The following is a 22,571-nucleotide window of genomic DNA, read 5'->3' on the forward strand; positions in this document are numbered from 1 at the left end:
CCTGTACTGCCTCAGTGCGCCTTGTACTACCTCAATGCCCCCTGTACTGCCTCAATGCACCCTGTACTGCCTCAATGCACCTTGTACTACCTCAGTGCACCCTGTACTACCTCAGTGCACCTTGTACTACCTCAGTGCACCCTGTACTGTCTCAATGCACCCTGTACTACCTCAGTGCACCCTGTACTGCCTCAGTGCACCCTGTACTGCCTCAGTGCACTGTGTAATGAATTGACCTGTACGATCGATGTGTAAGACCAGCTTTTCACTGGACCTCGGTACCAGTGGCAATAATAAACCAACAGCCCCCCAGCTGTTGGTTGCCCAAGCCCTGGGGGAAAGGCTGGGGGCATTCACCCCATCGATGCCCCTCGTGGATTGTTCCCAGCGGGGAGCTCGGCCCTCGGTGCCCTGCGCTGCAGCCCGCGCAGCATGTTGTGGGTGGGGGTGTTGGGGCACGGAGCTGCCGGGTGGTAAGGGGGGGGGGGGGGGGGTCCTGGGGCCATTGACCTGTGGTCAACAAGTCCATCATGCACCTCGTCGCCTCAGCATACCACGTGACTGGGGAGGGCGCGACTTCGGGCTCCCGTCAATCATCCGGCGTCCTCCAATCAGCGGTGGGGCGGGCTGCAGGATGGGCTCTCGCCTCCGTGATTGGTGGGCGGGCGGTGACGTCAGGCGGCGGCCCGGCTCACGTGGGGCAGGCGGCGCGGCGGATGTGCAGGAGGCTCCGCGCGGTGCCCGGATGCCCAGGTCTGTGCCCCCCCCCCCCGCCCGGCCGCCCCCCCCCCCCCCCCCCCCCCCCCCTACCCGCCCGGCTCCTCCCTCCCCCCCCCGCCGCCGCCCGCCGCCCGCCGCCCGCTCCAGCCCCCCACCCCCCGGAGGGAGCCGCTTCCCGCCGCCGAATCCGCCCGCTCTCACCGTCGGTGGGGGGAGGGGGAGCGGCCCGCGGCGCGGGGAGCCCGCTGCGCATGCGCGCCGGCGGGGGGTGTCTGCGCTTGCGCGGGGATCCGGGCCGGGGGGGCGCATGCTCGCTCCCCTCGGTGACTGATAGAGCGGTTTCTGCCGGGGGTCAACGGCTGCAGCATCCGCTTCCGGTTGACGGGCGGGGCCGGGTTGCTCACCCGGTGGGGAGTGAGTCTGGGCGTGGCCGCTGCAGGTCCCCTCCGCACGGACGGTGCAGGCCGTTCGCTCCATCCAGCAGAGCTGCTTCTAGCCAAGAGACCCCCCCCCCCGTCCCTGCTCCTGCTGCGGGCGGCCCCCCCCCCCCGTCCCTGCTCCTGCTGCGGGCGGCCCCCCCCGTCCCCGCTCCTGCTGCAGGCGGCCCCCCCCCGTCCCTGCTTCTGCTGCGGGCGGCCCCCCCCGTCCCCGCTCCTGCTGCGGGCGGCCCCCCCCCCCCCCGTCCCTGCTCCTGCTGCAGGCGGCCCCCACCCGTCCCACCCGTCCCTGCTCCTGCTGCGGGCAGCCCCCCCCCGTCCCTGCTCCTGCTGCGGGCAGCCCCCCCATCCCTTTATTCCATGGTCCACCATCCTCTCCTGTCAGGTTCCACCTTCTTGGGCTCCTTGTCATTTCCACCTCCCAGCTTCTGGCATCATTTGCACTCTTCCCCTGCCTATCACCCCCATCACCTGGATCCACCTGACACCCACCAGCTCTTGCTCCACCCCTCCCCCCCGCTTTTCCATATGACCTACCCCATCTCCTTGTTTCCAGTCCTGATGAAGGGTCTCAACCCGAAATGTCAACTGTCCATTTCTCTCCGTAGATGCTGCCTGACCTGCCGAGCTCCTCCAACGCTTTTGTGTGCTGCTCCAGGTTTCCAGCATCTGCGCTCTCCTGTGTCTCCACTTAGGCTTTGATGACCACTTTCTCAGCCCACCCTGCAACGTTTAACCATCTGTACACCCCATCCCTCCCAGGTCTCTGTTCTTGTGCCCCGCTGGGAATTGTGTCCTCTTATCTGGTTGCCTCCTCTTGCCGTCCAGCTGAAATCTGCTGAGTGTTTTTCACTTCGTCTGCCACCAGCAGGCCCCTTTTGCAGTGCCTCCTCAAGATTCACTGAGCTTGCTATCTCCAGGCCCGCAGAGCTGTTCATATACCTCTCACCCTTTCCGTGCTCCTTTTGCAGGGTTTAGGAGCGTGTACAGGCAGGACACTGTGGGCAAACATTGACAGAGTGAGTGGATTCATCAGGACCTGAGTTCTGCCGGTCTTTGGCCATGGAAGGAGATCCAAGTGTGGAGGGGCCCCACATTTGTTCGGTGTGTGGCCTGAGCTTCAACGGACTGGCCGAGGTAGAGGGTCACATGACCATGCACGCCAAGGAGAAGCGCTATGAGTGCGACGTGTGCGGCAAGGCCTGGCTCTACCCGTGCCTGCTGGAGACCCATCGCCGGGTCCACACCGGCGAGCGGCCCTTCACCTGCTCCGAGTGCGGCAAGGGCTTCACCCGCTACGACAGCCTCCTGAGACACTATCGGGTCCACTCCGGCGAGAGGCCGTTCAATTGTTCCGACTGTGGGAAGGGCTTTAAAACGGCCCAGGATCTGAAGATACACCGAAGGGTGCACACCGGGGAGAGGCCGTTCACCTGCTCAGTCTGCGGGAAGGGCTTTGCTCAGTCCTCCGGCCTGCTGAGGCACCAGCGGGTCCACTCCGGCGAGCGGCCCTTTCAGTGCTCCGACTGCGGCAAGAGCTTCAAGACCTCTCCAGACCTGAAGGTGCACTGGCGGCTTCACACCGGCGAGCGGCCCTTCATCTGCATGGATTGTGGGAAGGGATTCACCCGCTCCAACAGCCTGCTGGAGCACCAGCGCATCCACACCGGCGAGCGGCCCTTCACCTGCTTCCAGTGCGGCAAGGGTTTCACCCACTCCTCCAAGCTGCTCAGCCACCAACGGGTCCACACCGGCGAGCGGCCCTTCACGTGCCCCATCTGCGGGGAGCGGTTCACCCTTGCCTCCCACGCCCTGGCCCACCAGCGGGTCCACACCGACGAGCGCCCCTTCGATTGCCCTTTCTGTGGCAAAAGCTTCAAGACCACCCAGGACCTCAAGGAGCACCGGCGGGCCCACAACGGCGAGCGGCTCTTCAAGTGCTCCCACTGCGGCAAGAAGTTCAAGACCCCACGGGGCCTGAAGGAGCACCAGCGGGTGCACACGGGCGAGCGCCCCTTTGTCTGCTCTGAGTGCGGCAAGGGCTTCACCCGTATGTCCAGCCTGTGGCAGCACCGGCGCATCCACAGCGGGGAGCGGCCCTTTCCCTGTGCCATCTGCGGCAAGGGCTTCACCCGCTTGGATCACCTACTGGAACACCGGAGGGTGCACACTGGGGAAAAGCCCTTCACCTGCCCCGTTTGTGAGAAGGCCTTCGCCCGCTCCTCCAGCCTGCTGGCCCACCGCACCGTCCACACCGGCGAGAAGCCCTTCACCTGCCCTGTGTGCGGCGAGCGCTTCGCCCGCTCCTCCAGCCTGCTGGCCCACCGGCGGGTCCACACTGACGAGAAGCCCTTCAAGTGCTCTGTCTGCAGGAGCGGCTTTAAAACCTCGCGGGACCTGAAGGAGCATCGGCGGGTCCACACCGGCGAGCGCCCCTTCACCTGCCCCGAGTGCGGCAAGGGATTCGTCCAGTCCTCCCACCTGATGGAGCACAGGAGGATACACAGTGGCGAGCGCCCCTTCACCTGCCCCGTGTGCGGCCGCGGCTTCACCCAGTCCTCCAACCTCCTGCAGCACCAGCGGGTCCACACCGGCGAGCGCCCCTTCGTCTGCCCCGTCTGTGGCAAGGGCTTCACCCACTCCTCCAGCCTCCTGCTCCACCAGCGCATCCACACTGGGGAGAAGCCCTTCACCTGCTCCGTCTGCGGCAAGGGCTTCAATCGCTCCTACACCCTGCTGGCGCACCGCACCGTGCACACCGGCGAGCGCCCCTTCACCTGCTCCGAGTGCGGCAAGGGCTTCACTCGCTCGGCCACCCTGCTGGAGCACCAGGCCGTCCACACCAGGGAGAGGCCCTTCTCCTGCCCCGACTGCGGTAAGGGCTTCGCCCGCTCCTCCAGCCTGCTGACCCACCGTGCCACGCACAGCAGCGAGAAGCCTTTCGCCTGCCCGAGTGCGGCAAGGGATTCAGCCGCTCCTCCGGCCTCCTGGAGCACCAGACCGTCCACGCGAGGGAGAAGCCCTTCACCTGCTCAGAGTGCGGCAAGGGCTTCACGCGGTCGGCCAGCCTCCTGGAGCACCAGGCCATCCACACTGGGGAGAAGCCCTTCACCTGCTCGGAGTGCGGCAAGGGCTTCACCCGCTCGGCTACCCTGCTGCAGCACCAGGCCTTCCATACCGGGGAGAGACCCTTCACCTGCTCCGAGTGTGGCAAGGGATACTCCCTGTCCTCCAGCCTGCTGAGGCACCAGCGGACCCACGCTGCCTGCGAGAACGGGGAGCCGCTCGGTCCTCCCTCCTCCCGCGAGGACGGTGCTTCCACGCCAGAGAGGAGCCTCTCGCCTGCCCCGAGCAGGGAACAGGATCCTCCTGGTCAGCTGGCGGGTTCCCTCAGTGATCCGCCACCAACTCCTCCTGTGGAGGGCAGTGCGTCCCGCTGAGGTGCCCTGGGACGGGTCAGGTGAAGGGACGGGGAAGGATGCCGAACAACCACAGGTACACGGGGCTAGTATGGATGCTGTGGGACGAAGGGCCTCCCCTGCATTATACAACCCGTGACCCAGAAGGCATTGTTTACTGTCGGACTGTGGTGGGGGGGGGGGGGGGGGGGGAATCAGGTTGAAGGAGGTGGAGGACACAGAAAGAGCCAACTTCACCTACCTGGGATAGGTCGTGAAGGCACAGAAACATCACGTCGATGGCAACCGTCCAGGCCGTCTTCGCTAACACCGATAACCAACACTGAGTCCGCAGCAGTCTCTGCCTGGGTCGTTGAAGTGCCGGTCCAGATGGTCCTCAAACGTTGTGAAGTCCTTGCCTCCACCACCCGCTCAGGCAGTGCGTCCAGGTTCCCATCCCCTCTTATCCCCGATACCTCCAACCCCTCACCTTAAACTTCAGGGGAAGGTTTCTTACAGCCTACCCTGTCCGTGCCCTTCGTCATTGTGTACACCTCCATCTGGTCCGCCCTCAGCCTCCTCCACTCCAGTCTCTCCCCAGAATGGAGTCTCTCCGTCCCGGGCAGCGTCCTGGGGAATCTCCTCTGCACCCTCCCCAGTGCAGTCACCTCCGTCCTGGAGTGTGGTGACCGGATCTGTGCGCAGTCCTCCAGCTGTGGTCTGGACAACGGTTTGTACAGTTGGAGCGTCCACGGCGTGTGTCCTACCCCTGTACACCGAGGTCCCTCTGTTCCCCGACACTCCCCACCGTTCACGGCGTGTGTCCTACCCCCGTACACCGAGGTCCCTCTGTCCCCCGACACTCCCCACCGTTCACGGCGTGTGTCCTACCCCCGTACACCGAGGTCCCTCTGTTCCCCGACAATCCCCACCATCACCTCTCAGTAATCAAGATCAAATTCCCCTTCTGCCTGTTTTACCAACTGACCAATATCTTCCTGTAGCCTCTGACTACCCTGTTCACTATCAACAATACTCCTCGTGTCATCTTCAAACTTCCTAACCAAACCTCATTTACATTCACATCCAAATCATTAATGGATGTAGCAAACAGCAAATGTCCCACTGCCAATCCCCGTGGCACGCCCCCGGTCCCAGCACCATCCCAGGTTTCCAATTTCAAGAACTACCGTCCAGTACCATGCTCAGTCTTCCATTACCAAGCCAATTTTGGATCCAATTTGCCTTGAATCCCATATATGCCGGTAACCTTTGGACCAGCTTCCCACGTGGGACTGTGTCAAAGGCCTTACTGAGGTCCATGTGAAGCTCACCCACTGCACTGCCCTCAGCAGCACATTCGGACAGGATATCCCACCAACCTGCGCGGGCTGACAATCTTTGATCGACCCCTGCCTTCCCAGGTGCAGATTGATCCTGTCCCTCCGAATGTTTTCCCCAAATACTGGCCTCACACTCCCAGCCCTGTAACTGCCCGCCCTGACTGCAGGTACCACACTCGCTGCCATCTCTGGCCAACCATATCAAACTGTGTCAGGGCCTCAGCTCCCTCCTCCCTTGCCTGCTGTAGCAGCCTGGGACACATCCCATCAGGCCCTGGGGGTTTCTCCCCCTTTGTATCTGCTGAGCCATCTGATACCTCCTTGTTCATGAGAACGTGCGCCAGAACTTTCACTGTCTCCCTCCCCGAATCCTTCCGCCACAATGTGAATACAAAGGCAAAGTATTCATCTCACTCTTTAACGGGCCCCACTCATAAAATGCTTTGGGCTGTTTCTTACTCTTGCCTGTCTAATGCTACTCTTTTCCCTCCTGATATGATACCTCTCACCACTCAGGGTTCCCACACCTTTTACCCTTGCCGTGTCTCCTCACTGATTCACTTTTGAGAGACTCCCAGTTGTCAGATGTAGACTTGCCCACAAGCAGCACCTTAATTTCCCGACCATCCTTAGCCCCTAACTCGAAACCTACAGAGTTTAGTCTCATCAAATCGTACAGTGTGGAAACAGGCCCTGCAGCCCAACTGGGTCCATGACTATCTACCCAGTCTGTCATCCTCATGATTTTATAAATCTCTGTGATTGCACCCCTCAGCCTCCTCCGCTCCAGGGAAAGCAGTCCCAGTGTATCCAGTCTCTCCTTATAACACAAGCCTTCACGAAGGAAGCTTGCCTGCCCTGGAACGTTGAGTTGTCTTGTTTTCAACCATGTCCCTGTGATCACACAACCCCCTGTGCTGAACAGTGCACAAACTCAAAGGCAGAGTACAAAGTTAATGGCAGGATTCTGGCTAGTGTGGAGGAGCAGAGGGATCTTGGGGGGTCCATATCCACAGATCACTGAAAGCTGCCTCACAGGTGGATAGGGTAGTTATTGGTATTGGTTTATTATTGTCACTTAGTACCGAGGTCCAGTGAAAAACTTGTCTCGCATACCGATCGTATGGGTCAATTCATTACACAGTGCAGTTACATTGAGTCAGTTACAGAGTGCACTGATGTAGTACAGGTAAAAACAATAACAGTACAGAATAAAGTGTCACAGCTACAGAGAAAGTGCAGTGTATAAGGTGCGAGTCACAACAGGTAGATCGTGAGGTCAGAGTCCATCTCATCGTATAAGGGAACTGTTTCAATTAGTCTTATCACAGTGGGTAGAGCTGTCCTTAAGTCTGAGTGGTACGCGCCTCAGGCTGCTGTATCTTCTACCCAATGGAAGAGGAGAGAAGGAGCGAATGTCCCCGGGTGGGTGGGGTCTTTGATTATGCCGGCTGCTACACCAAGACAATGAGCGGTAAAGACAGAGTCCAAGGAGGGGAGGCTGGTGTCCGTGATGCGCTGGTCTGTGTCACACAACTCTCTGCAGCTTCTTGCGGTCTAGGCACAGCAGTTGCCGTTCCAAGCCGTGATACATCCAGATAGGATGCTTTCTGTGGTGCATCGGTAAAAGTTGGTGAGAGTCAAAGGGGACATGCCAAATTTCTTTAGCCTCCTGAGGAAGTAGAGGTGCTGGTGAGCTTTCTTGGCCATGGCATCCACGTGGGTAGTTAAGAAAGCATATGGGATGTTAGCTTTCATAAGTCAAAGAATCGAGTTTAGGAGCCGCGAGGTAATGATGCAGCTCTACAAAACTCTGGTTAGACCAGACTTAGAGTACTGTGGTCCAGTTCTGGTCGCCTCATTATAAGAAGGATGTGGAGGCGATTGAAAAGGGTGCAGAAGGAGATTTACCAGGATGCTGCCTGGTTTACAGAGTATGGATTATGAGGAGAGACTAAGGGAGCTGGGGCTTTACTCTTTGGAGAGGAGGATGAGAGGAGAAATGCTAGAGGTGTACAAAATATTAAGAGGAATAGATATGAGTGACATCCAGCGCCTCTTTCCCAGGGCACCAATGCTCAATCAAGAGGGCATGGCTTTAAAGAGTGGGTGGTGGCAAGTTCAAGGGATTATCAGAGGGAGGTTTTTTACCAGAGAGTTGTTGGGGCATGGAATGCGCTGCCTGGGGCGGTGGTGGAGGCAGGTATATTGGTCAAATTCAAGAGATTGATTAGATAAGCTATGGAGGAATTTAAATAGAGGGATATGTGGGAGGAAGGGGTTAGATAGTCTTAGGCGAGGTTTAACGGTCGGCACAACATTGTGGGCCGAAGGGCCTGTGTTGTGCTGTACTGTTGTATTGTTCTAAATTTCATCTGCTTTACTAGTCAGGCTCCTCATGTTCAGATGCCAACCAGCCTTTCATTCCACTGTGCTCCTTGTCAGGTCTCTCTGTGATCTATTTCCTCAACTTACTTTGTTTTCCTTCTTTATTTTGCCAGTCCCCACCCCTCTCTCCTTTACTCCTAGAACACTACAGCACAGGAAGAGGCTATTTGGCCCACTCTGTGCCAACCAAGATGCCAATCTAACTAATCCCATCTGGTCCATACCTCTCCATTCCCTGCCTGTTTATGTGCCTGTCTAAATGTCTCCTATTGTATCTGCTTTCAGCACAACCCCAGGCAGCATGATGCAGACACCCACCACTCTCTTTAAACTTTCCCCCACTCACCTTAAACCCATACCCTCTTGTATTTGTCATTTCCACCCTGGGATAAACTGTTACCCTGTCTGTGCCTCTCATAATTTTATAACCCTCCATCAGGTCTCCCCTCAGCCTCCGCCGCTCGAGAGGGAACAACCTTAGTTTCTCCTTACAGATAATACTTTCCAATCCAGGCAGCGTCCTGGTGAACCTGTCCTGCACCCTCTCCAGAGCTCCCGCACCCTCCCTGTAACGGGGCGACCAGAACTGCACACTTAATACTGCCTGACCAAAGTTTTATACAGCTGCAACATAACTGCCCAACTTTTATACTGAGTGCCCGGCCAATGAAAGCAAGTGTGCCACACGCCTTCTTTACTTATCAACCTGTGCGGACCACTTCAGGGAGCTGTGGACTTGCACCCCAAGATCCCTCTGTACATCAATGTTCCTGGCCATTACCCGTATACCTTCACCCTTACATTTGACCTCCTGACGTGCAACACCTTGCACTGGCCCGGATTAAAACTCCATCTGCCATTTCTCTGCTAACTGCTCTAAATCCTTTGACAAACCTTCCTCACGGTTCACAACTACTGTTCCCCTGCCAAATTAGATTGAAGCCATCCTCCGCCCACAGGAGGACACTGGATCCATGCGGGTTCAGGTGTAAAGCGTCCGTCTTCTCCAGAAAGGGTGTCAGTGATCCGGGAATCGGAAGGTCTCCCTCCTACGTCGTCTCCTCAGCCTTCACCTGACCTCCCCTCCCATCCCCACACTGGGTAGCGTGCGGCGTCGGAAATCGTCCAGTGGTTTCAATGTCAAGTGCTCTGGCGTTTCAACCCGCGACGTGCTGCCCCGATTCGAGTCGCAGGACCTCGCTCCGCCGTGACGCGTCTCCAACGTGTTCCCGGTGAGGGGATCAGACGGTGGCAGATGGAGACAAGGACTTTCACCTTTCTTGATCGATGCAAAATTGTATTCCATTTTAATAAATGTCTTTTTTCCCCAATAGATAGGCCCCAAATAATCAGTGTTATCCCATGATAAGCTAACCTACATAAAGCAAAAGAAACTGCTAAATGTAACGTGTGGCGGCTTGATTTCAAGGGGAAACCTCAGGGGCAGGTTCCTGGCACAGGAAGATCCCACGGGAGGGTTTTTTGGGAGAAAGGGGCGGGGGGGGGGGGTTGGGGAGTGAAACTGTTCCCGGTTTCTTCCTCCATTTTCCCCCATAAACTCCTCTCCACGAGGGAGAAACGGCGGAGAGGACGGTCTGGAGAGGGGCCATTCGGTCCGTCGGGGCTAGCACATGGCCGGCCGCTGGCGGGAGTCGTTGGCCGTCACGTGACGGGCGAGTCCGTTAAAGACCGACGGCCGCAGCTCGCGGGGGCGGCCTCTGATTGGACGGTCCGCCGGCACGTGACGGGAGCGGCGGTTGGAACCGAACGGCCCGCAGCGCGCGGGCGGTTGCCGGGGAGGAATCCCGGGCTCTGATTGGACGGATCGCCCGCCCGCAAGCGGCGCGGGAAACATCGCCGGATTCTCATTGGAGGAGGAGGAGGCGGGGGACAGGCCACGTGACGGGAGGGGGAAGATGGAGCGCGGGAAAATGGCGGATTGGGGGAGGGCGTCAGGAGATTGTCCATCAAATCCCAACCCAAAGAGGCACTTGGAGGGAGGGGATACTCAGGGGGTCGGTCAGCCTCGGGGGAGAGGAGGGGGGCAGGCTAGTCTCAATAGGACTGGGCAAAAGTGGAGGGGGAGGAGGGTTGGGGGTGCACGGAGAAACTAATGGCAGGGATCGGGAGGTGGAAGCAGGAGGGGCGTGAAGGAAAGAGGGTTTGGTTGGTTCTCCCTGGAGCGGAGGAGGTTGAGGGGTGACCCTATGGAGGTGTGCTCAACTATGAGGGTGGAGAGTGAGAAACCCTTCCCCATGATGTGGAACAGCGGAGGGCATGGGTGTAAGTTGAGGGGGCGGTGGTGTGGAGGGAATCTGAGGGGGAGTCTGGGACGAGCTGGTGGAGGGGGTGGTGGAGGCAGAGACTCACGACATCGGAGAAGTGTTGAGACGGGGACTGGAATGGAGGCTGCTACGGACCGCGTGCTGGGAAACGAGATCGGTGCCGATGGGGGACACGGGGGTTGGCACGGACGCAGTGGGCCGAAGGGCCTATTACCTCGAGGTACGACTGCGAGAAACAGGATGGGGGCACCGGCCGGCGTCGGTGGTTGATCGTCGGAATCGAACGAGCGGACGGCCATTTCTAGGAAGAAGCCGAGCTCTGATTGGACAAACGCGATGGAAGAGGGTGAAATCCCCACGGCAAGAGCGGAACTGACCGCCACTGGAGACGGTGGCCCCTCCACAGGAAGACCCACGCGTGATCAGTCGGCCGATCGGTGTGGGGGAAGACCCAACCACAGTTGTACACTCGGCCAAGGAAGGCAGGGGAAGACCCCAACAACCAGTGCCGGCTGGGAGGGGGCAGTGAGGTAGAAAGTCAAGCTCTGACTGGAGGTTGAGTGGGAGAAACTCACCTTTAAGTGGAGATGCACTACCTCTGGCATCCACTGAGTACAAGAGTTGGGACCTCACATTATAGCTGGACAAAGCGTTGGTTAGACCGCACTTGGAGGAATGCATACAGTTCTGGTCACCAACTATAGGAAAGGGCGTGCTGACGTTAGATAGGGTGCAGGAAAGGATTCATGAGGATGTTGCCTTGAAACCAGAGGGCTTGAGTTATAAGAGAAGCTGGACAGGCTGGGACTGTTTACCCTGGAGCGAAGGAGGCTGAGGGGTAACCTTATGGAGGTTTATAAAATCAGGGGCATCGATAAGGTGAATGGTCAGTCTTTCCCCCAGGGTTGGGGAGTCCTAAAAACCAGAGGGCACAGGGTTAACGTGAGAGAGGGGAGATTTAAAGGGGGCCTGAGGGGCAACTTCCTCACCCAGAGGGTGGTCCGTGTGTGGAACGAGCTGCCAGAGGGAGTGGGTGAGGCAGGGAACATTAACAACATTTAACAGACACATGGATAGGAAAGTTTCAGAGGGATATGGGCCAAATTCGGGCAAATTGGTCGAGTTTATTGTCAGATGCACAAGTACCTGTATGCACAGGTGCAATGAAAAACTGACCGCAGCATCGTCACACAAAACATGGAACACAGCCAATGGGACGAGGTCAGGTAGGCACCTTGGTCAGTATGGACCAGTTGGGCTGAAGGGCCTGTTTCCGTGCTGTAGAACTCTATCTCCGTGTCTCCCAACTTGCTGCTGGCCCTTGTATCAGCGGTCGCTGCTCCCAGGGGAGTGATTCACTCACTTTGGGGTAGTTGGGACCTTGGCCGCCTTCAGTATCTTATCACAACGTCAGCTGGCCATTCAGTATATCTGTGTTGAGCTGAGGTCGAGAGGGCTGACAGCTTCAGTCCCCAGCAGTGAACATCACCAACAGCCTGTCCCGGTTCAACCACGGAGACCCCACGGCCAGGAAAGCTCACCGGCGCCTCTGCTTCCTCAGGAGGCTGAAGAAATCCGGCACGTCCCCTCTGACCCTCACCGACTTTATCGATGCCCCTCAGAAAGCATCCTATCTGGATGTATCCCGGCTCGGGACGGCAACTGCTCTGCCCGGGACCACAAGAAACCGCAGAGAGTTGTGGACACAGCCCAGCGCATCACGGACACCAGCCTCCCCTCCTTGGACTCTGTCTACACTTCCCGCTGCCTCGGGAAAGCAGCCGACATAATCACAGACCCCACCCACCCGGGACATTCTCTCTTCTCCCCCCTCCCATCGGGCAGAAGATACAAAAGCCTGAAAGCCCGTCCCCCCAGGCTCAAGGTCAGCTTCTATCCCGCTGTTATAAGACTATTGAACAGTTCCCTAGTGCGATAAGATGGACTCTTGACCTAACAATCTACCTGGTTGTGACCTTGCACCTTATTGTCTGCCTGCCCTGCACTTTCTCTGTAGCTGGGACACTGTTCTGCATTCTGTATTGCGTTACCCTGTACGACCTCGATGTACTGTGTAATGAAATGATCTGTAGGGACGGTATGTTAAGACAAGTTTTTCACTGAATCTCAGTCCATGTGACAGTAATAAACCAATGTAGCGATCAGGGGAACTGCTACTGACAGCAGTCCTGAGACAGCAGCGGTGGGAAGGGGAGTACATAGCCAACATTCCGTGTTGTTGGTCTGGGAGGCTGCAGCCTGCACCTGTGAGACAGCTGAGTTATCCTTTCACGCATTAACAATTACACATCGAGTTAAAATAAGGCTGAGTGAGCACGGTTTAAACATTAGTCCGGCGCTGGGGCGCGCTCGCCATGGGATGCACGTATCCATGTTGGTCGTCCTGCGAGCTTCACCACAGTACGGCTGGGCAGTAGCACTCAGAGCGGCCCATCCCACCGCGGGTCTAAGCAATTCTTTCTCCGGTATGTTCCAACGAAAATGTAGTCCCTCGGCTGGTAGACATGGCAGGTGTCGCTAGCTGCCTCCGCCTGTGCTTCTGATACCTGTGAATGAAAATGACCAAGAGCTTCGTCAATGCTATGCAGTAGGGCAATATGTCATGCTATGTATATCCATTTCCTTAACAGCCAAAGGAGCACTGACCGGGAACTTCATGGGCAAGCAGTCCAATCGCTCCATTGGGGCTGCACCTCATCAGCACTCTGACCATTTTAAACCTGGTTCCCTACATTGGTGCAATCACAAGGCACGCCAGTGGCACTAATTCATGCGGAGTTTGAAGGGATTTGGTCTGTCACCAAAGGCTCTTTCAAATTTCTACGGTGGGGAGCATCCTGACTGGTTGCATCACCGCCTGGTATGGAGGCTCCAATGCACAGGATCACAAGAGGCTGCAGAGAGTTGTAGACTCAGCCAGCTCCATCACGGGCACAACCCTCCCCGCCACCGAGGACATCTTCAAGAGGCGGTGCCTCAAGAAAACGGCATCCGTCACTGAGAACCCTCACCACCCGGGACATGCCCTCTTCTGGTTACTGCCATCGGGGAGGAATACCTCGTTATTCCTCTTTTGCACTATTTGTTTATTTTTGTAACTTCCAGTAGTTTTTATGTCTTGCACTGTACTGAGGCGGCAAGACACACTTCTGATTCTGATCGTGATTCTGATACACAGCTCAGCAAGTTTTGTCTCCCGAATTCCATTCAGCCTCTCTCCTGCCTCTGTAGACTGCAGATACTATGGGCGTGACAAGTGTTGCTTACACTGTAAACCTTTCTTCATTTCTTTTGTCACTTGTCCAGTTGAGTGTGGACCATTATCATTCGACATCATCTCTGGTATTCCAGATCTAGGAACAATCTCTTTCAGCAACACCTCAGACAGTTATAGCATCATGTCTCCTTGTGAGGTATGCTTTGGCCCATGTAGAAAACGTGTCTATTATCACCAGTACCTACTGCAGCCCCATGCGTTTAGGCATCTGTATAAAATCTATTTGCATCTGCACAAAGGGTCCCCACGGTTGGGGCTGTGAAGCAGGTGTGCAGAGCATGGTGCTTTCCCTTAACCGCTGCCTTGCTGGCAAGATCATAAAAGAAGCATTTGGCTGTTAACAGTCGGTGTGCTCGGGTGATTTACAACACAGGCTTAACACTGGGTGGTTTTCCCACGTCACATTTTTGACAAATCATACGCTTCATGCTAACTTTATCGGCACAAGCAGCAAAGCTGGTGCACGCCAGGTTTGTTGCACGATGTGATTCATGCCCCCATTTACCACGTGTGTGAGGAAATGACATCCATGGCGGGCCAGGGGGAGAGGGTTCCTTCGGCCGTCGTGGCTAACAGCCAGCCTTCTGCCCCTTCCATTTTCCCCATCGATAGCAGCATTTTGCAAACCTGCCACTTCATCGACAGAAGGGGAACTGGAAGGCTGCGAGGCTCCTCCACACTGGGTCACCACCACCCCTTCCACTTTGGCGCCTGCAGCCGTTGGCCGCCGGATCAGTTCTGGCATTTCCCAGAGAGGCCTCGTTGGTGTGGGCGGAACATTTTAATGGCAGCTACGGACAAGGGGAGCTGGATGGCCTTTAACACATTCTCGACAAGTAGGCCGTGCTTAACCTGAGTACCGGAAGAGGTCGTGAAGCCCCCTAATCATAGAATCAAGGATCAGTACAGCATAATACAGGCCCTTCGGCCCACAATGTTGTGCCGACCTTTAAACCTCGCCTAAGACTATCTAACCCCTTCCTCCCACATATCCCTCTATTTTAAATTCCTCCATATGCTAATCTAGTAATCTCTTGAATTTGTCCAATGTACCTGCCTCCACCACCACCCCAGGCAGCGCATTCCATGCCCCAACCACTCTCTGGGTAAATAACCTCCCTCTGATATCTCCCTTGAACTTCCCACCCATTACTTTAAAGCCATGCCCTCTTGTATTGAGCATTGGTGCCCTGGGAAAGAGGCGCTGGCTGTCCACTCTATCTATTCCTCTTAATATTTTGTACACCTCTATCATGTCTCCTCTCATCCTCCTTTTCTCCAAAGAGTAAAGCCCGAGCTCCCTCAGTCTCTCCTCATAATGCAGACTCTCTGCACCAGGCACTGTGAGTAACGCCCACTCCCAGGTTTCCCTATCGTCAGTAGAGTAGGTCGCCCCCGTATCTATAAGGAATTCTTTAGTTCAGCCATTTACGGTAAGGGGAACGAGGGCTTCGACCATTGGGTGAGTTGTTGCTACCAACTGCGAGAACGTCTGGGAGGGGCGCCCCTATGGCCGACATTGTGGGGGCGGCGCCAGTGGATTGTTCATTGCATGAGGGGCTTGGGTTCCTTGCTGCCGAGAGTAGGCTCCCTGCTGGGGACACCCTCTCGACCAGTGACATAACCGGCCACAGTTAAAGCAGGCAGTTCTCCCTTGGGAGTTCCCTCTCCCTCTCCCTCCCCTGGCCTGAGCCCTGACTTATGGAGCATTTCATGCTCCTGTTAGGTCTGCACATAAAACTTTATCAAGCTGGCCCCACTGCTTCTGCTGCTGAAGGTGGATTTGGTGCTGGCCATGCTGTGAAACACTCACAACCTGGGCCAGCGGCGGTACAAGTAGTACAGAACACTTTGCTTCATTCGTGGTTGCAAGCCGTTCGCTGTAGCATTGATCAACGCGGGCTCGCCAAGACCTGAGGGACAGCCAAATACCTTTCACATGCGCTCAACCTAGTCACCAACATCCTTGTCCAGTTTGACATCAGTGCATCAGGCATTGAGAGCGGCCTCCGACACCGCGCCCTGTGGCCAGCTGCACTCATCGCGTACCTGCCTCCATGCCACAGTCCCCGAGCGGGCGTCCATCACCTCGGTGGGATTGGGGCACTTCCGTAAAATCTCCATCTCCTGCCCGGACTTCGGCACGTCCTCCTCGGGACTTGGCACGGACTCTACTGTAGCCCTTCATTCGGGGGGAGTCCAGGGTCTATACACGGACGGGGTTTCCTTCAGGCCCTGGAAAGGAGGTGATACCCGAGGGCCCGGGTTGTTGTCTCCGCCGGGAAGGCACCCGCCTGTCCCAGTGGTCTCCTTGTCGCCCGTCACCGGCAGCCTCGGTCCCAGTCATTGTCTGGTCGACGTGTGGACAATATTACCCCCACCAAACCCCAGCCGCAGCCCCCCACCCCCACCCCCAGCCCCAGCCTCAGCCTCAGCCCCACACCACCACCACCCCCAGCCCTCCCAACCCTAGCCCCAGACCCAGCCCCAGCCCCCCCACCACCACCCCAATCCCAGCCCCAGCCCCAACCCCCCAGCCCCAGCCCCCCCACCACCACCCCAGCCCCAGCGCCCCCAACCCCAGCCCCCCCACCACCCACCAGCCCCAGCCCCCCCAAACCCCAGCCCCAGCCTCCCAACAACTCCCCCAGCCCCCGCCTCCCCCACCACCCCCACCCCCAGCCCCAGCCGCAGCCTCCCCCACCACCCCCCAACCCCAGACCCCCCACCACCCCCCCAGCCCCAGCTCCAGCCCCCCCACCACCCTCCAGCCCCAGCCCCCCCAACCCCAGCCCCAGACCCAGCCCAGCACCCCCACCACCCCCCGCCCCAGCCCCCCCAACCCCAGCCCCAGACCCAGCCCCAGCACCCCCACCACCCCCCCGCCCCAGCCCCCCACCACCCCCCAGCCCCATCCCCCCACAACCCCCCCAGCCCGTCCCCCACCACCCCCAAGCCCCAGCCCCACCAACCCCAGCCCCAGCCCCCCACCACCACCCCAACCCCAGCCCCAGCCCCCCACCACAACCCCCCCAACCCTAGCCCCAGCAACAGACCCCCCACCACCCCCCCCAGCTCCAGCCCCAGCCCCCCCACCAGCCCACCAGCCCCCCTAACCCCAGCCCCCCACCACCCCCCAGCCCCGAACACCAGCCCCAGCCCCAGCCCCCCACCACCACCCACCAAGCGCCAGCCACCCCAACCCCAGTCCCCCCACCACCACCCCCAGCCCCAGCCCCCCCAACCCCAGCCCCCCCACCACCCCCCCAGAGCCCCAGCACCAGACCCCCCCACCACTCCCCCAGCTCCAGCCCCAGCCCCCCCACCAGCCCCCCAGCCCCCCCTAACCCCAGGCCCCAGACCCATCCCCAGCCCCCCAAAACCCAGCCCCAGCCCCCCACCACCACCCCAGCCTCAGCCCCCAACACTAGCCCCTAGCCCCCCCAACACCACCCCCCAACCCCAGCCACCCCAACCCCAGCCCCCCACCACCACCCCCCAAGCCCCAGCCCCAGCCCCCACATCCACCACCCCCCAGCCCCCCAACCCCCAGCCACCCCACCCCCCCCAGCCCCAGCCCCATCCCCCCACAACCCCCCCAGCCGCCAGCCCAACCCACCACCCCCCCAACCCCAGCCCAGCCCCCTAACCCCCAGACCCAGCCCCCTAACCCCAGACCCAGCCCCTCCAGCCCCCCACCACCACCCCCCCAGCCCCAGCCCCCCACCCCCACCCCAGCCCCCAGCCCCCTAACCCCAGACCCAGCCCCAGACCCAGCCCCTCCAGCCCCCCACCACCACCCCAGCCCCAGCCCCAGCCCCAGACCCAGCCCCCTAACCCCAGCCCCAGCCCCAGCCCCAGCCCCCCCAGCCCCCCACCACCACCCCAGCCCCAGCCCCAGCCCCCCCAGCCCCCCACCACCCCCCAGCCCCAGCCCCCCACAACCCCCCCAGCCCCAGCCCACCCACCACCCCCCCCAACCCCAGCCCCAGCCCCCCACCCCCACCCCAGCCCCAGCCCCCTAACCCCAGACCCAGCCCCTCCAGCCCCCCACCACCACCCCCCAGCCCCCCACCACCACCCCAGCCCCAGCCCCCCACCCCCACCCCAGCCCCAGCCCCCTAACCCCAGACCCAGCCCCAGACCCAGCCCCTCCAGCCCCCCACCACCACCCCAGACCCAGCCCCCTAACCCCAGCCCCAGACCCAGCCCCCCCAGCCCCCCACCACCACCCCACCCCCACCCCCAGCCCCCCCCAGCCCCCCACCACCACCCCAGCCCCAGCCCCCCCAGCCCCAGCCCCAGCCCCAGCCCCAGCCCCAGCCGGCCCCTTTCCCGTCCGGAATTCTTATCCTTTGTTCCGCTTCTCGCTGCCGGCTTCTCCGTTCCTCGTCCTCCTGACTCTTCCTCCGTGATTCCTCCTCCCGCGTCTCTTTCCACCGCCACCAGGCCGAGCGCCCTGCCCTTTTACCCTGTTTCTGTCCTGCCCTGGCTTCAGCTACTGGCTCTCTCTCTCTATCCCATCCCAATTAAAGGTTCCCTCCTGATGGAAGGGCTTTCCGTTAACTTAAACCATTTTCTGACATACCGTATACTTTCCGAACGGTGGAAGTACACACAGTTTCCCGGTGTTCCCTCAGTGGGTCCACCATCCTTACACTGACCCTCCCATCATTTACCGTGGGTGCGGACTCCAAGCCCTTCCACTAGTTAACAGGGAGTCGATCCCCTACCCTTTTACTTCAGAAAGGGGGATTCGATCCCCTCACATTACCCAGTGGGGACTCAAACCCTCTCGATCATCCTTCTATCTGCATCCAAGCAGGTTCTCGAGCCCTGCACTTGTGCTTTCTTATACGTTTCGCTCACAGGGACTCGAACCCTGTACTTTACATGTATATCTTAGGCGGGTCAGGTGTCCAAGGCGAGCCGACCCGTTCGGTCTTCGCAGTCGGGCAGAGACCCGCTGCTCACAGCAAGGGCCCGTATGCGTACCGAGGGCAGAAAGACTCTGTGTGAGGCAACCCCTTCCCTTTATTGACTTGCCGGCTGAGTCCTCTGCTCTGGGGGCACTAGGAGTGGTCTCGCTCAGGCAGCCAACCTTGCTATCCAAGCCTACAAGTCAGCATGTGTTGATGAGGCTCTGTGGGGCACTGGCGAGACCTCATTTGGAATACTGTGCGCAGTTTTGGGCCCCTTATCTTAGGAAAGATGTGCTGACGTTGGAGAGGGTTCAAGGGAGATTTACGAGGATGATTCCCGGAATGAAAGGGCTTACATACGAGGAGCGTTTGTCGGCTCTTGGACTGTATTCACTGGAGTACAGAAGAATGAGAGGGGACCTCATAGAGACATTTCAAATGTTGAAAGGACTGGACAGGGTAGATGTGGCCAAGCTGTTTCCCTTGGTGGGTGAGTCCAGGACTAGAGGGCACAGTCTTAGAATTAGAGGGTACCCATTTAAAACAGAGATGAGGAGAAATTTCTTTAGCCAGAGGGTCGTGAATTGATGAAATTCGTTGCCACCTACAGCTGTGGAGGCCCGATCATTGGGGGTGTTTTGGGAGGAGATTGACAGGTATCTAATTAGTCGGGGTATCAAGGGATATGGGGGAAAGGCCGGGAATTGGGGCTAGATGGGAGAATAGTTTAGCTCATGGTGAGGTAGTGAAGCAGGCTCTATGAGCCGAATGGCCTACTTCTGTTCCTTTGTCTCATGATCTTGTGATCTCGGTGGGACCTCCAAATTAACTGCTGTAAATAATTCCAGCATATCTTGCTAGCAAGGGAGCAGTTGAGGGAAATCACCCTGCTCGCCACCAAACAGACACAACCCCCTTTCTTACAGATCCTTCTGATGCAGTAACTTTCCACGACCTGAGCGAGGTTACAGAGAGGTCAGTGGCACTCAGGCAAAGAAAGTGACAGAAAGCAGACTCAACCCTGACCACACGACGCTCTGTTCATTCAGGTGGTTCTAGTTCTGTGATCGGTTTGGCGGTGCTCTGGCAAGGATCATTAACCCTTCTGCAACCATGTTGTTCTTATTTTTCCAAACCTCCCCTCTCAAACGGCGCTGCCCCTTGGGATGAGGGTGCCCCCGCCGTGTGATTGGGGAGGGGTCGCCAGGATTTAGACCCCAAAGGAATGAATGGCCAATAGGTTTCTAAGGCAACACGGGCCATTCTTTGGAAGGATTCCAATCCACCAGCCTTCAGCTGTAGGAGAGATGCCGTCGAGCTGGGAAAGAGCGCAGAGGGAGCTTTACGAGGATGTTGCCGGGACTCGAGGGACTGAGTTACGGAGAGAGGTCGGGCAGGTTGGGACTTTATTCCCTGGAGCGTGAGAGGGAACCTTACAGAGGTGTATAAACCCACGAGGGGCATCGATAGGGTGAATGCGCACAGTCTGTTCCCCAGGGTCGGGGAATCAAGAACCAGAGGGCACAGGTTTAAGGTGAGAGGGGGGAGATTTAATGGGGACCCGAGGGGCAACTTCCTCACCCAGAGGGTGATCCGTGTGTGGAACGAGCTGCCAGAGGGAGCGGGTGAGGCAGGAACATCAACAACGTTTAACAGACACTCGGACAGGTCCGTGGACGGGGAAGGTTCAGGGGGATACGGGCCAAACGCGGGCAGGTGGGACCGGCTGGGACGGGGATCTGGGTCGGCATGCTTATTGCCAACAGCCTGTCCTGGTCAAATCACGTAGATGCCACAGCCAAGAAAGCTCACCAGCGCCTCTGCTTCCTCAAGAGGCTAAAGAAATTTGGTTTGTCCCCTTCGACTCTCACCAACTTTTACCGATGCCCCACAGAAAGCATCCTATCTGGATGTATCCCGGCTCGGGACGGCAACTGCTCTGCCCGGGACCGCAAGAAGCTGCAGAGAGTTGTGGACACAGCCCAGCGCATCACGGACACCAGCCTCCCCTCCTTGGACTCTGTCTTTACCTCTCGCTGCCTTGGTGAAGCAGCCGACATAATCAAAGACCCCACCCACCCGGGTCACTCTCTCTCCTCTCCTCTTCTATCGGGTAGAAGATACAGGAGCCTGAGGGCACGTCCCACCAGGCTCAAGGACAGCTTCTACCCCACTGTGATAAGACTATTGAACAGTTCCCTTATACGATGAGATGGACTCTGACCTCACGATCTACCTTGTTGTGACCTTGCACCTTATTGCACTGCACTTTCTCTGTAGCTGTGACACTTTACTCTGTACTGTTATTGTTTTTACCTGCACTACATCAATGCACTCTGTACTGACTCAATGTAACTGCACTGTGAAATGAATTGACCTGTACGATCGGTTTGTAAGACAAGTTTTTCACTGGACCTCGGTACAAGTGACAATAATAAACCAATACCAATACCAACACCAATTGGGCTGAAGGGTCTGCTTCCCTGCTGTGTGACTCTGAAATAACCTAGACAATTGAATGTGGGAGATGTGAAATGCAGAGCAGGAGGACGTGCCCGGCAAGTCAGGCTGGGCTCATCTTCCATTTCCAGAGAGAGAGGAATAAAAGACAAGAGACTGCAGACGCCAGGATCCAGAGCAAAACACAAACCGCTGCTGGACCTCAGCGGGTCGAACAGCGTCTGTGGAGACAGAGGGATGGTCGCGGTTTTTCAGATGAGTCCTTGCATCAGGACTGAGTGTGCAGAGGGGAGGCAGCCAGCATAAAGTGGTGAGAGGGAGGGGCGAGGCAGGGGCTGGTGGGTGATAGGTGGATCTAGGTGAGGAGGGGGACGGTGGGCAGTTGGAACCGGAGGGGGGGGCGGGCGAAGGGCTGGGGCTTTGAGGCAGAGGCTGGTGGGTGATAGGCGGAAACAGATAAGAAATAACAAAATAAGCAGAGCCAAACCCTTCCAGATGAATGACTGATACAGACCAAGAAATCAAGTTGCAGACACAAGAGAGACTGCCGATGCTGGAATCTGGAGCAACACACAGAAAGCTGGAGAAACTCAGCGGGTCGGGCAGGGTCATGCTGAGCTCATCCAGCCAGCTGCATCACAGGCACAACCCTCCCCACCATCGACGACATCTTCAGGAGGCGGTGCCTCAAGTAGGGGGCATCCATCACTGAGGATGCTCACCACCCGGGACACGCAGCGGTTAGTGTGATGCTATTACAGCGCTGGTGACCCGGGTTCAATTCCAGCCGCTGTCTGTAAGGAGTTTGTACGTTCTCCCCGTGTCTGCGTGGGTTTCCTCCGTGTGCTCCGGTTTCCTCCCACATTCCAAAGACGTACGAGTTAGGAAGTTGTGGACATGCCATATTGGCGCCGGAAGCGTGGCGACACCTGCGGGCTGCCCCCAGCACATTCTCAGTAACGCAAAAAGATGCATTTCACTGTGTGTTTCGATGTACATGTGACCAATAAATAAATATCTTATCTCAAATATCTACCACCGTCGGGGAGGAGGTACAGGACCCTGAAGACCCACACTCAACGATTCAGGAACAGCTTCTTCCCCTCCACCATCAGATTCCTGAATGGTCCGTGAACCCATGAACACTACCTCGTTGTTCCTTTTTTTTTTGCACTATTGATTTTGTCATTTATAGTAATTCTGTCTTTGCCCTGTCCTGCTGCCGCAAAACAGCAAATTTCATGCCATTTAAGTTAGTGATAATAAACCTGAATCTGATTTCTCCTCTGTATCACTCATCCATCTGTATGTTAGGTCAGC

General features: G+C 57.9%; 1 protein-coding gene across 1 annotated transcript in view; it reads left to right on the plus strand.

The window, feature by feature from the left end:
• Positions 1 to 690: 690 nt before the first annotated feature.
• Positions 691 to 22,571, plus strand: part of LOC127576499 (uncharacterized) — a 69,446-nt gene continuing 47,565 nt past the window's right edge. Inside the window, exons 1-6 of the mRNA XM_052026979.1 lie at positions 691 to 753; positions 2,129 to 4,383; positions 9,392 to 9,518; positions 9,859 to 10,042; positions 15,844 to 15,980; positions 18,741 to 18,884. Coding sequence (XP_051882939.1) covers positions 2,220 to 4,383; positions 9,392 to 9,518; positions 9,859 to 10,042; positions 15,844 to 15,980; positions 18,741 to 18,884 — 2,756 coding nt within the window. The 5' untranslated portion in view covers positions 691 to 753; positions 2,129 to 2,219. The remainder of the gene's footprint in view (positions 754 to 2,128; positions 4,384 to 9,391; positions 9,519 to 9,858; positions 10,043 to 15,843; positions 15,981 to 18,740; positions 18,885 to 22,571) is intronic.

This window comes from Pristis pectinata, chromosome 12 (genome assembly GCF_009764475.1).
Source record: "Pristis pectinata isolate sPriPec2 chromosome 12, sPriPec2.1.pri, whole genome shotgun sequence".
NCBI lineage: Eukaryota > Metazoa > Chordata > Chondrichthyes > Rhinopristiformes > Pristidae > Pristis > Pristis pectinata.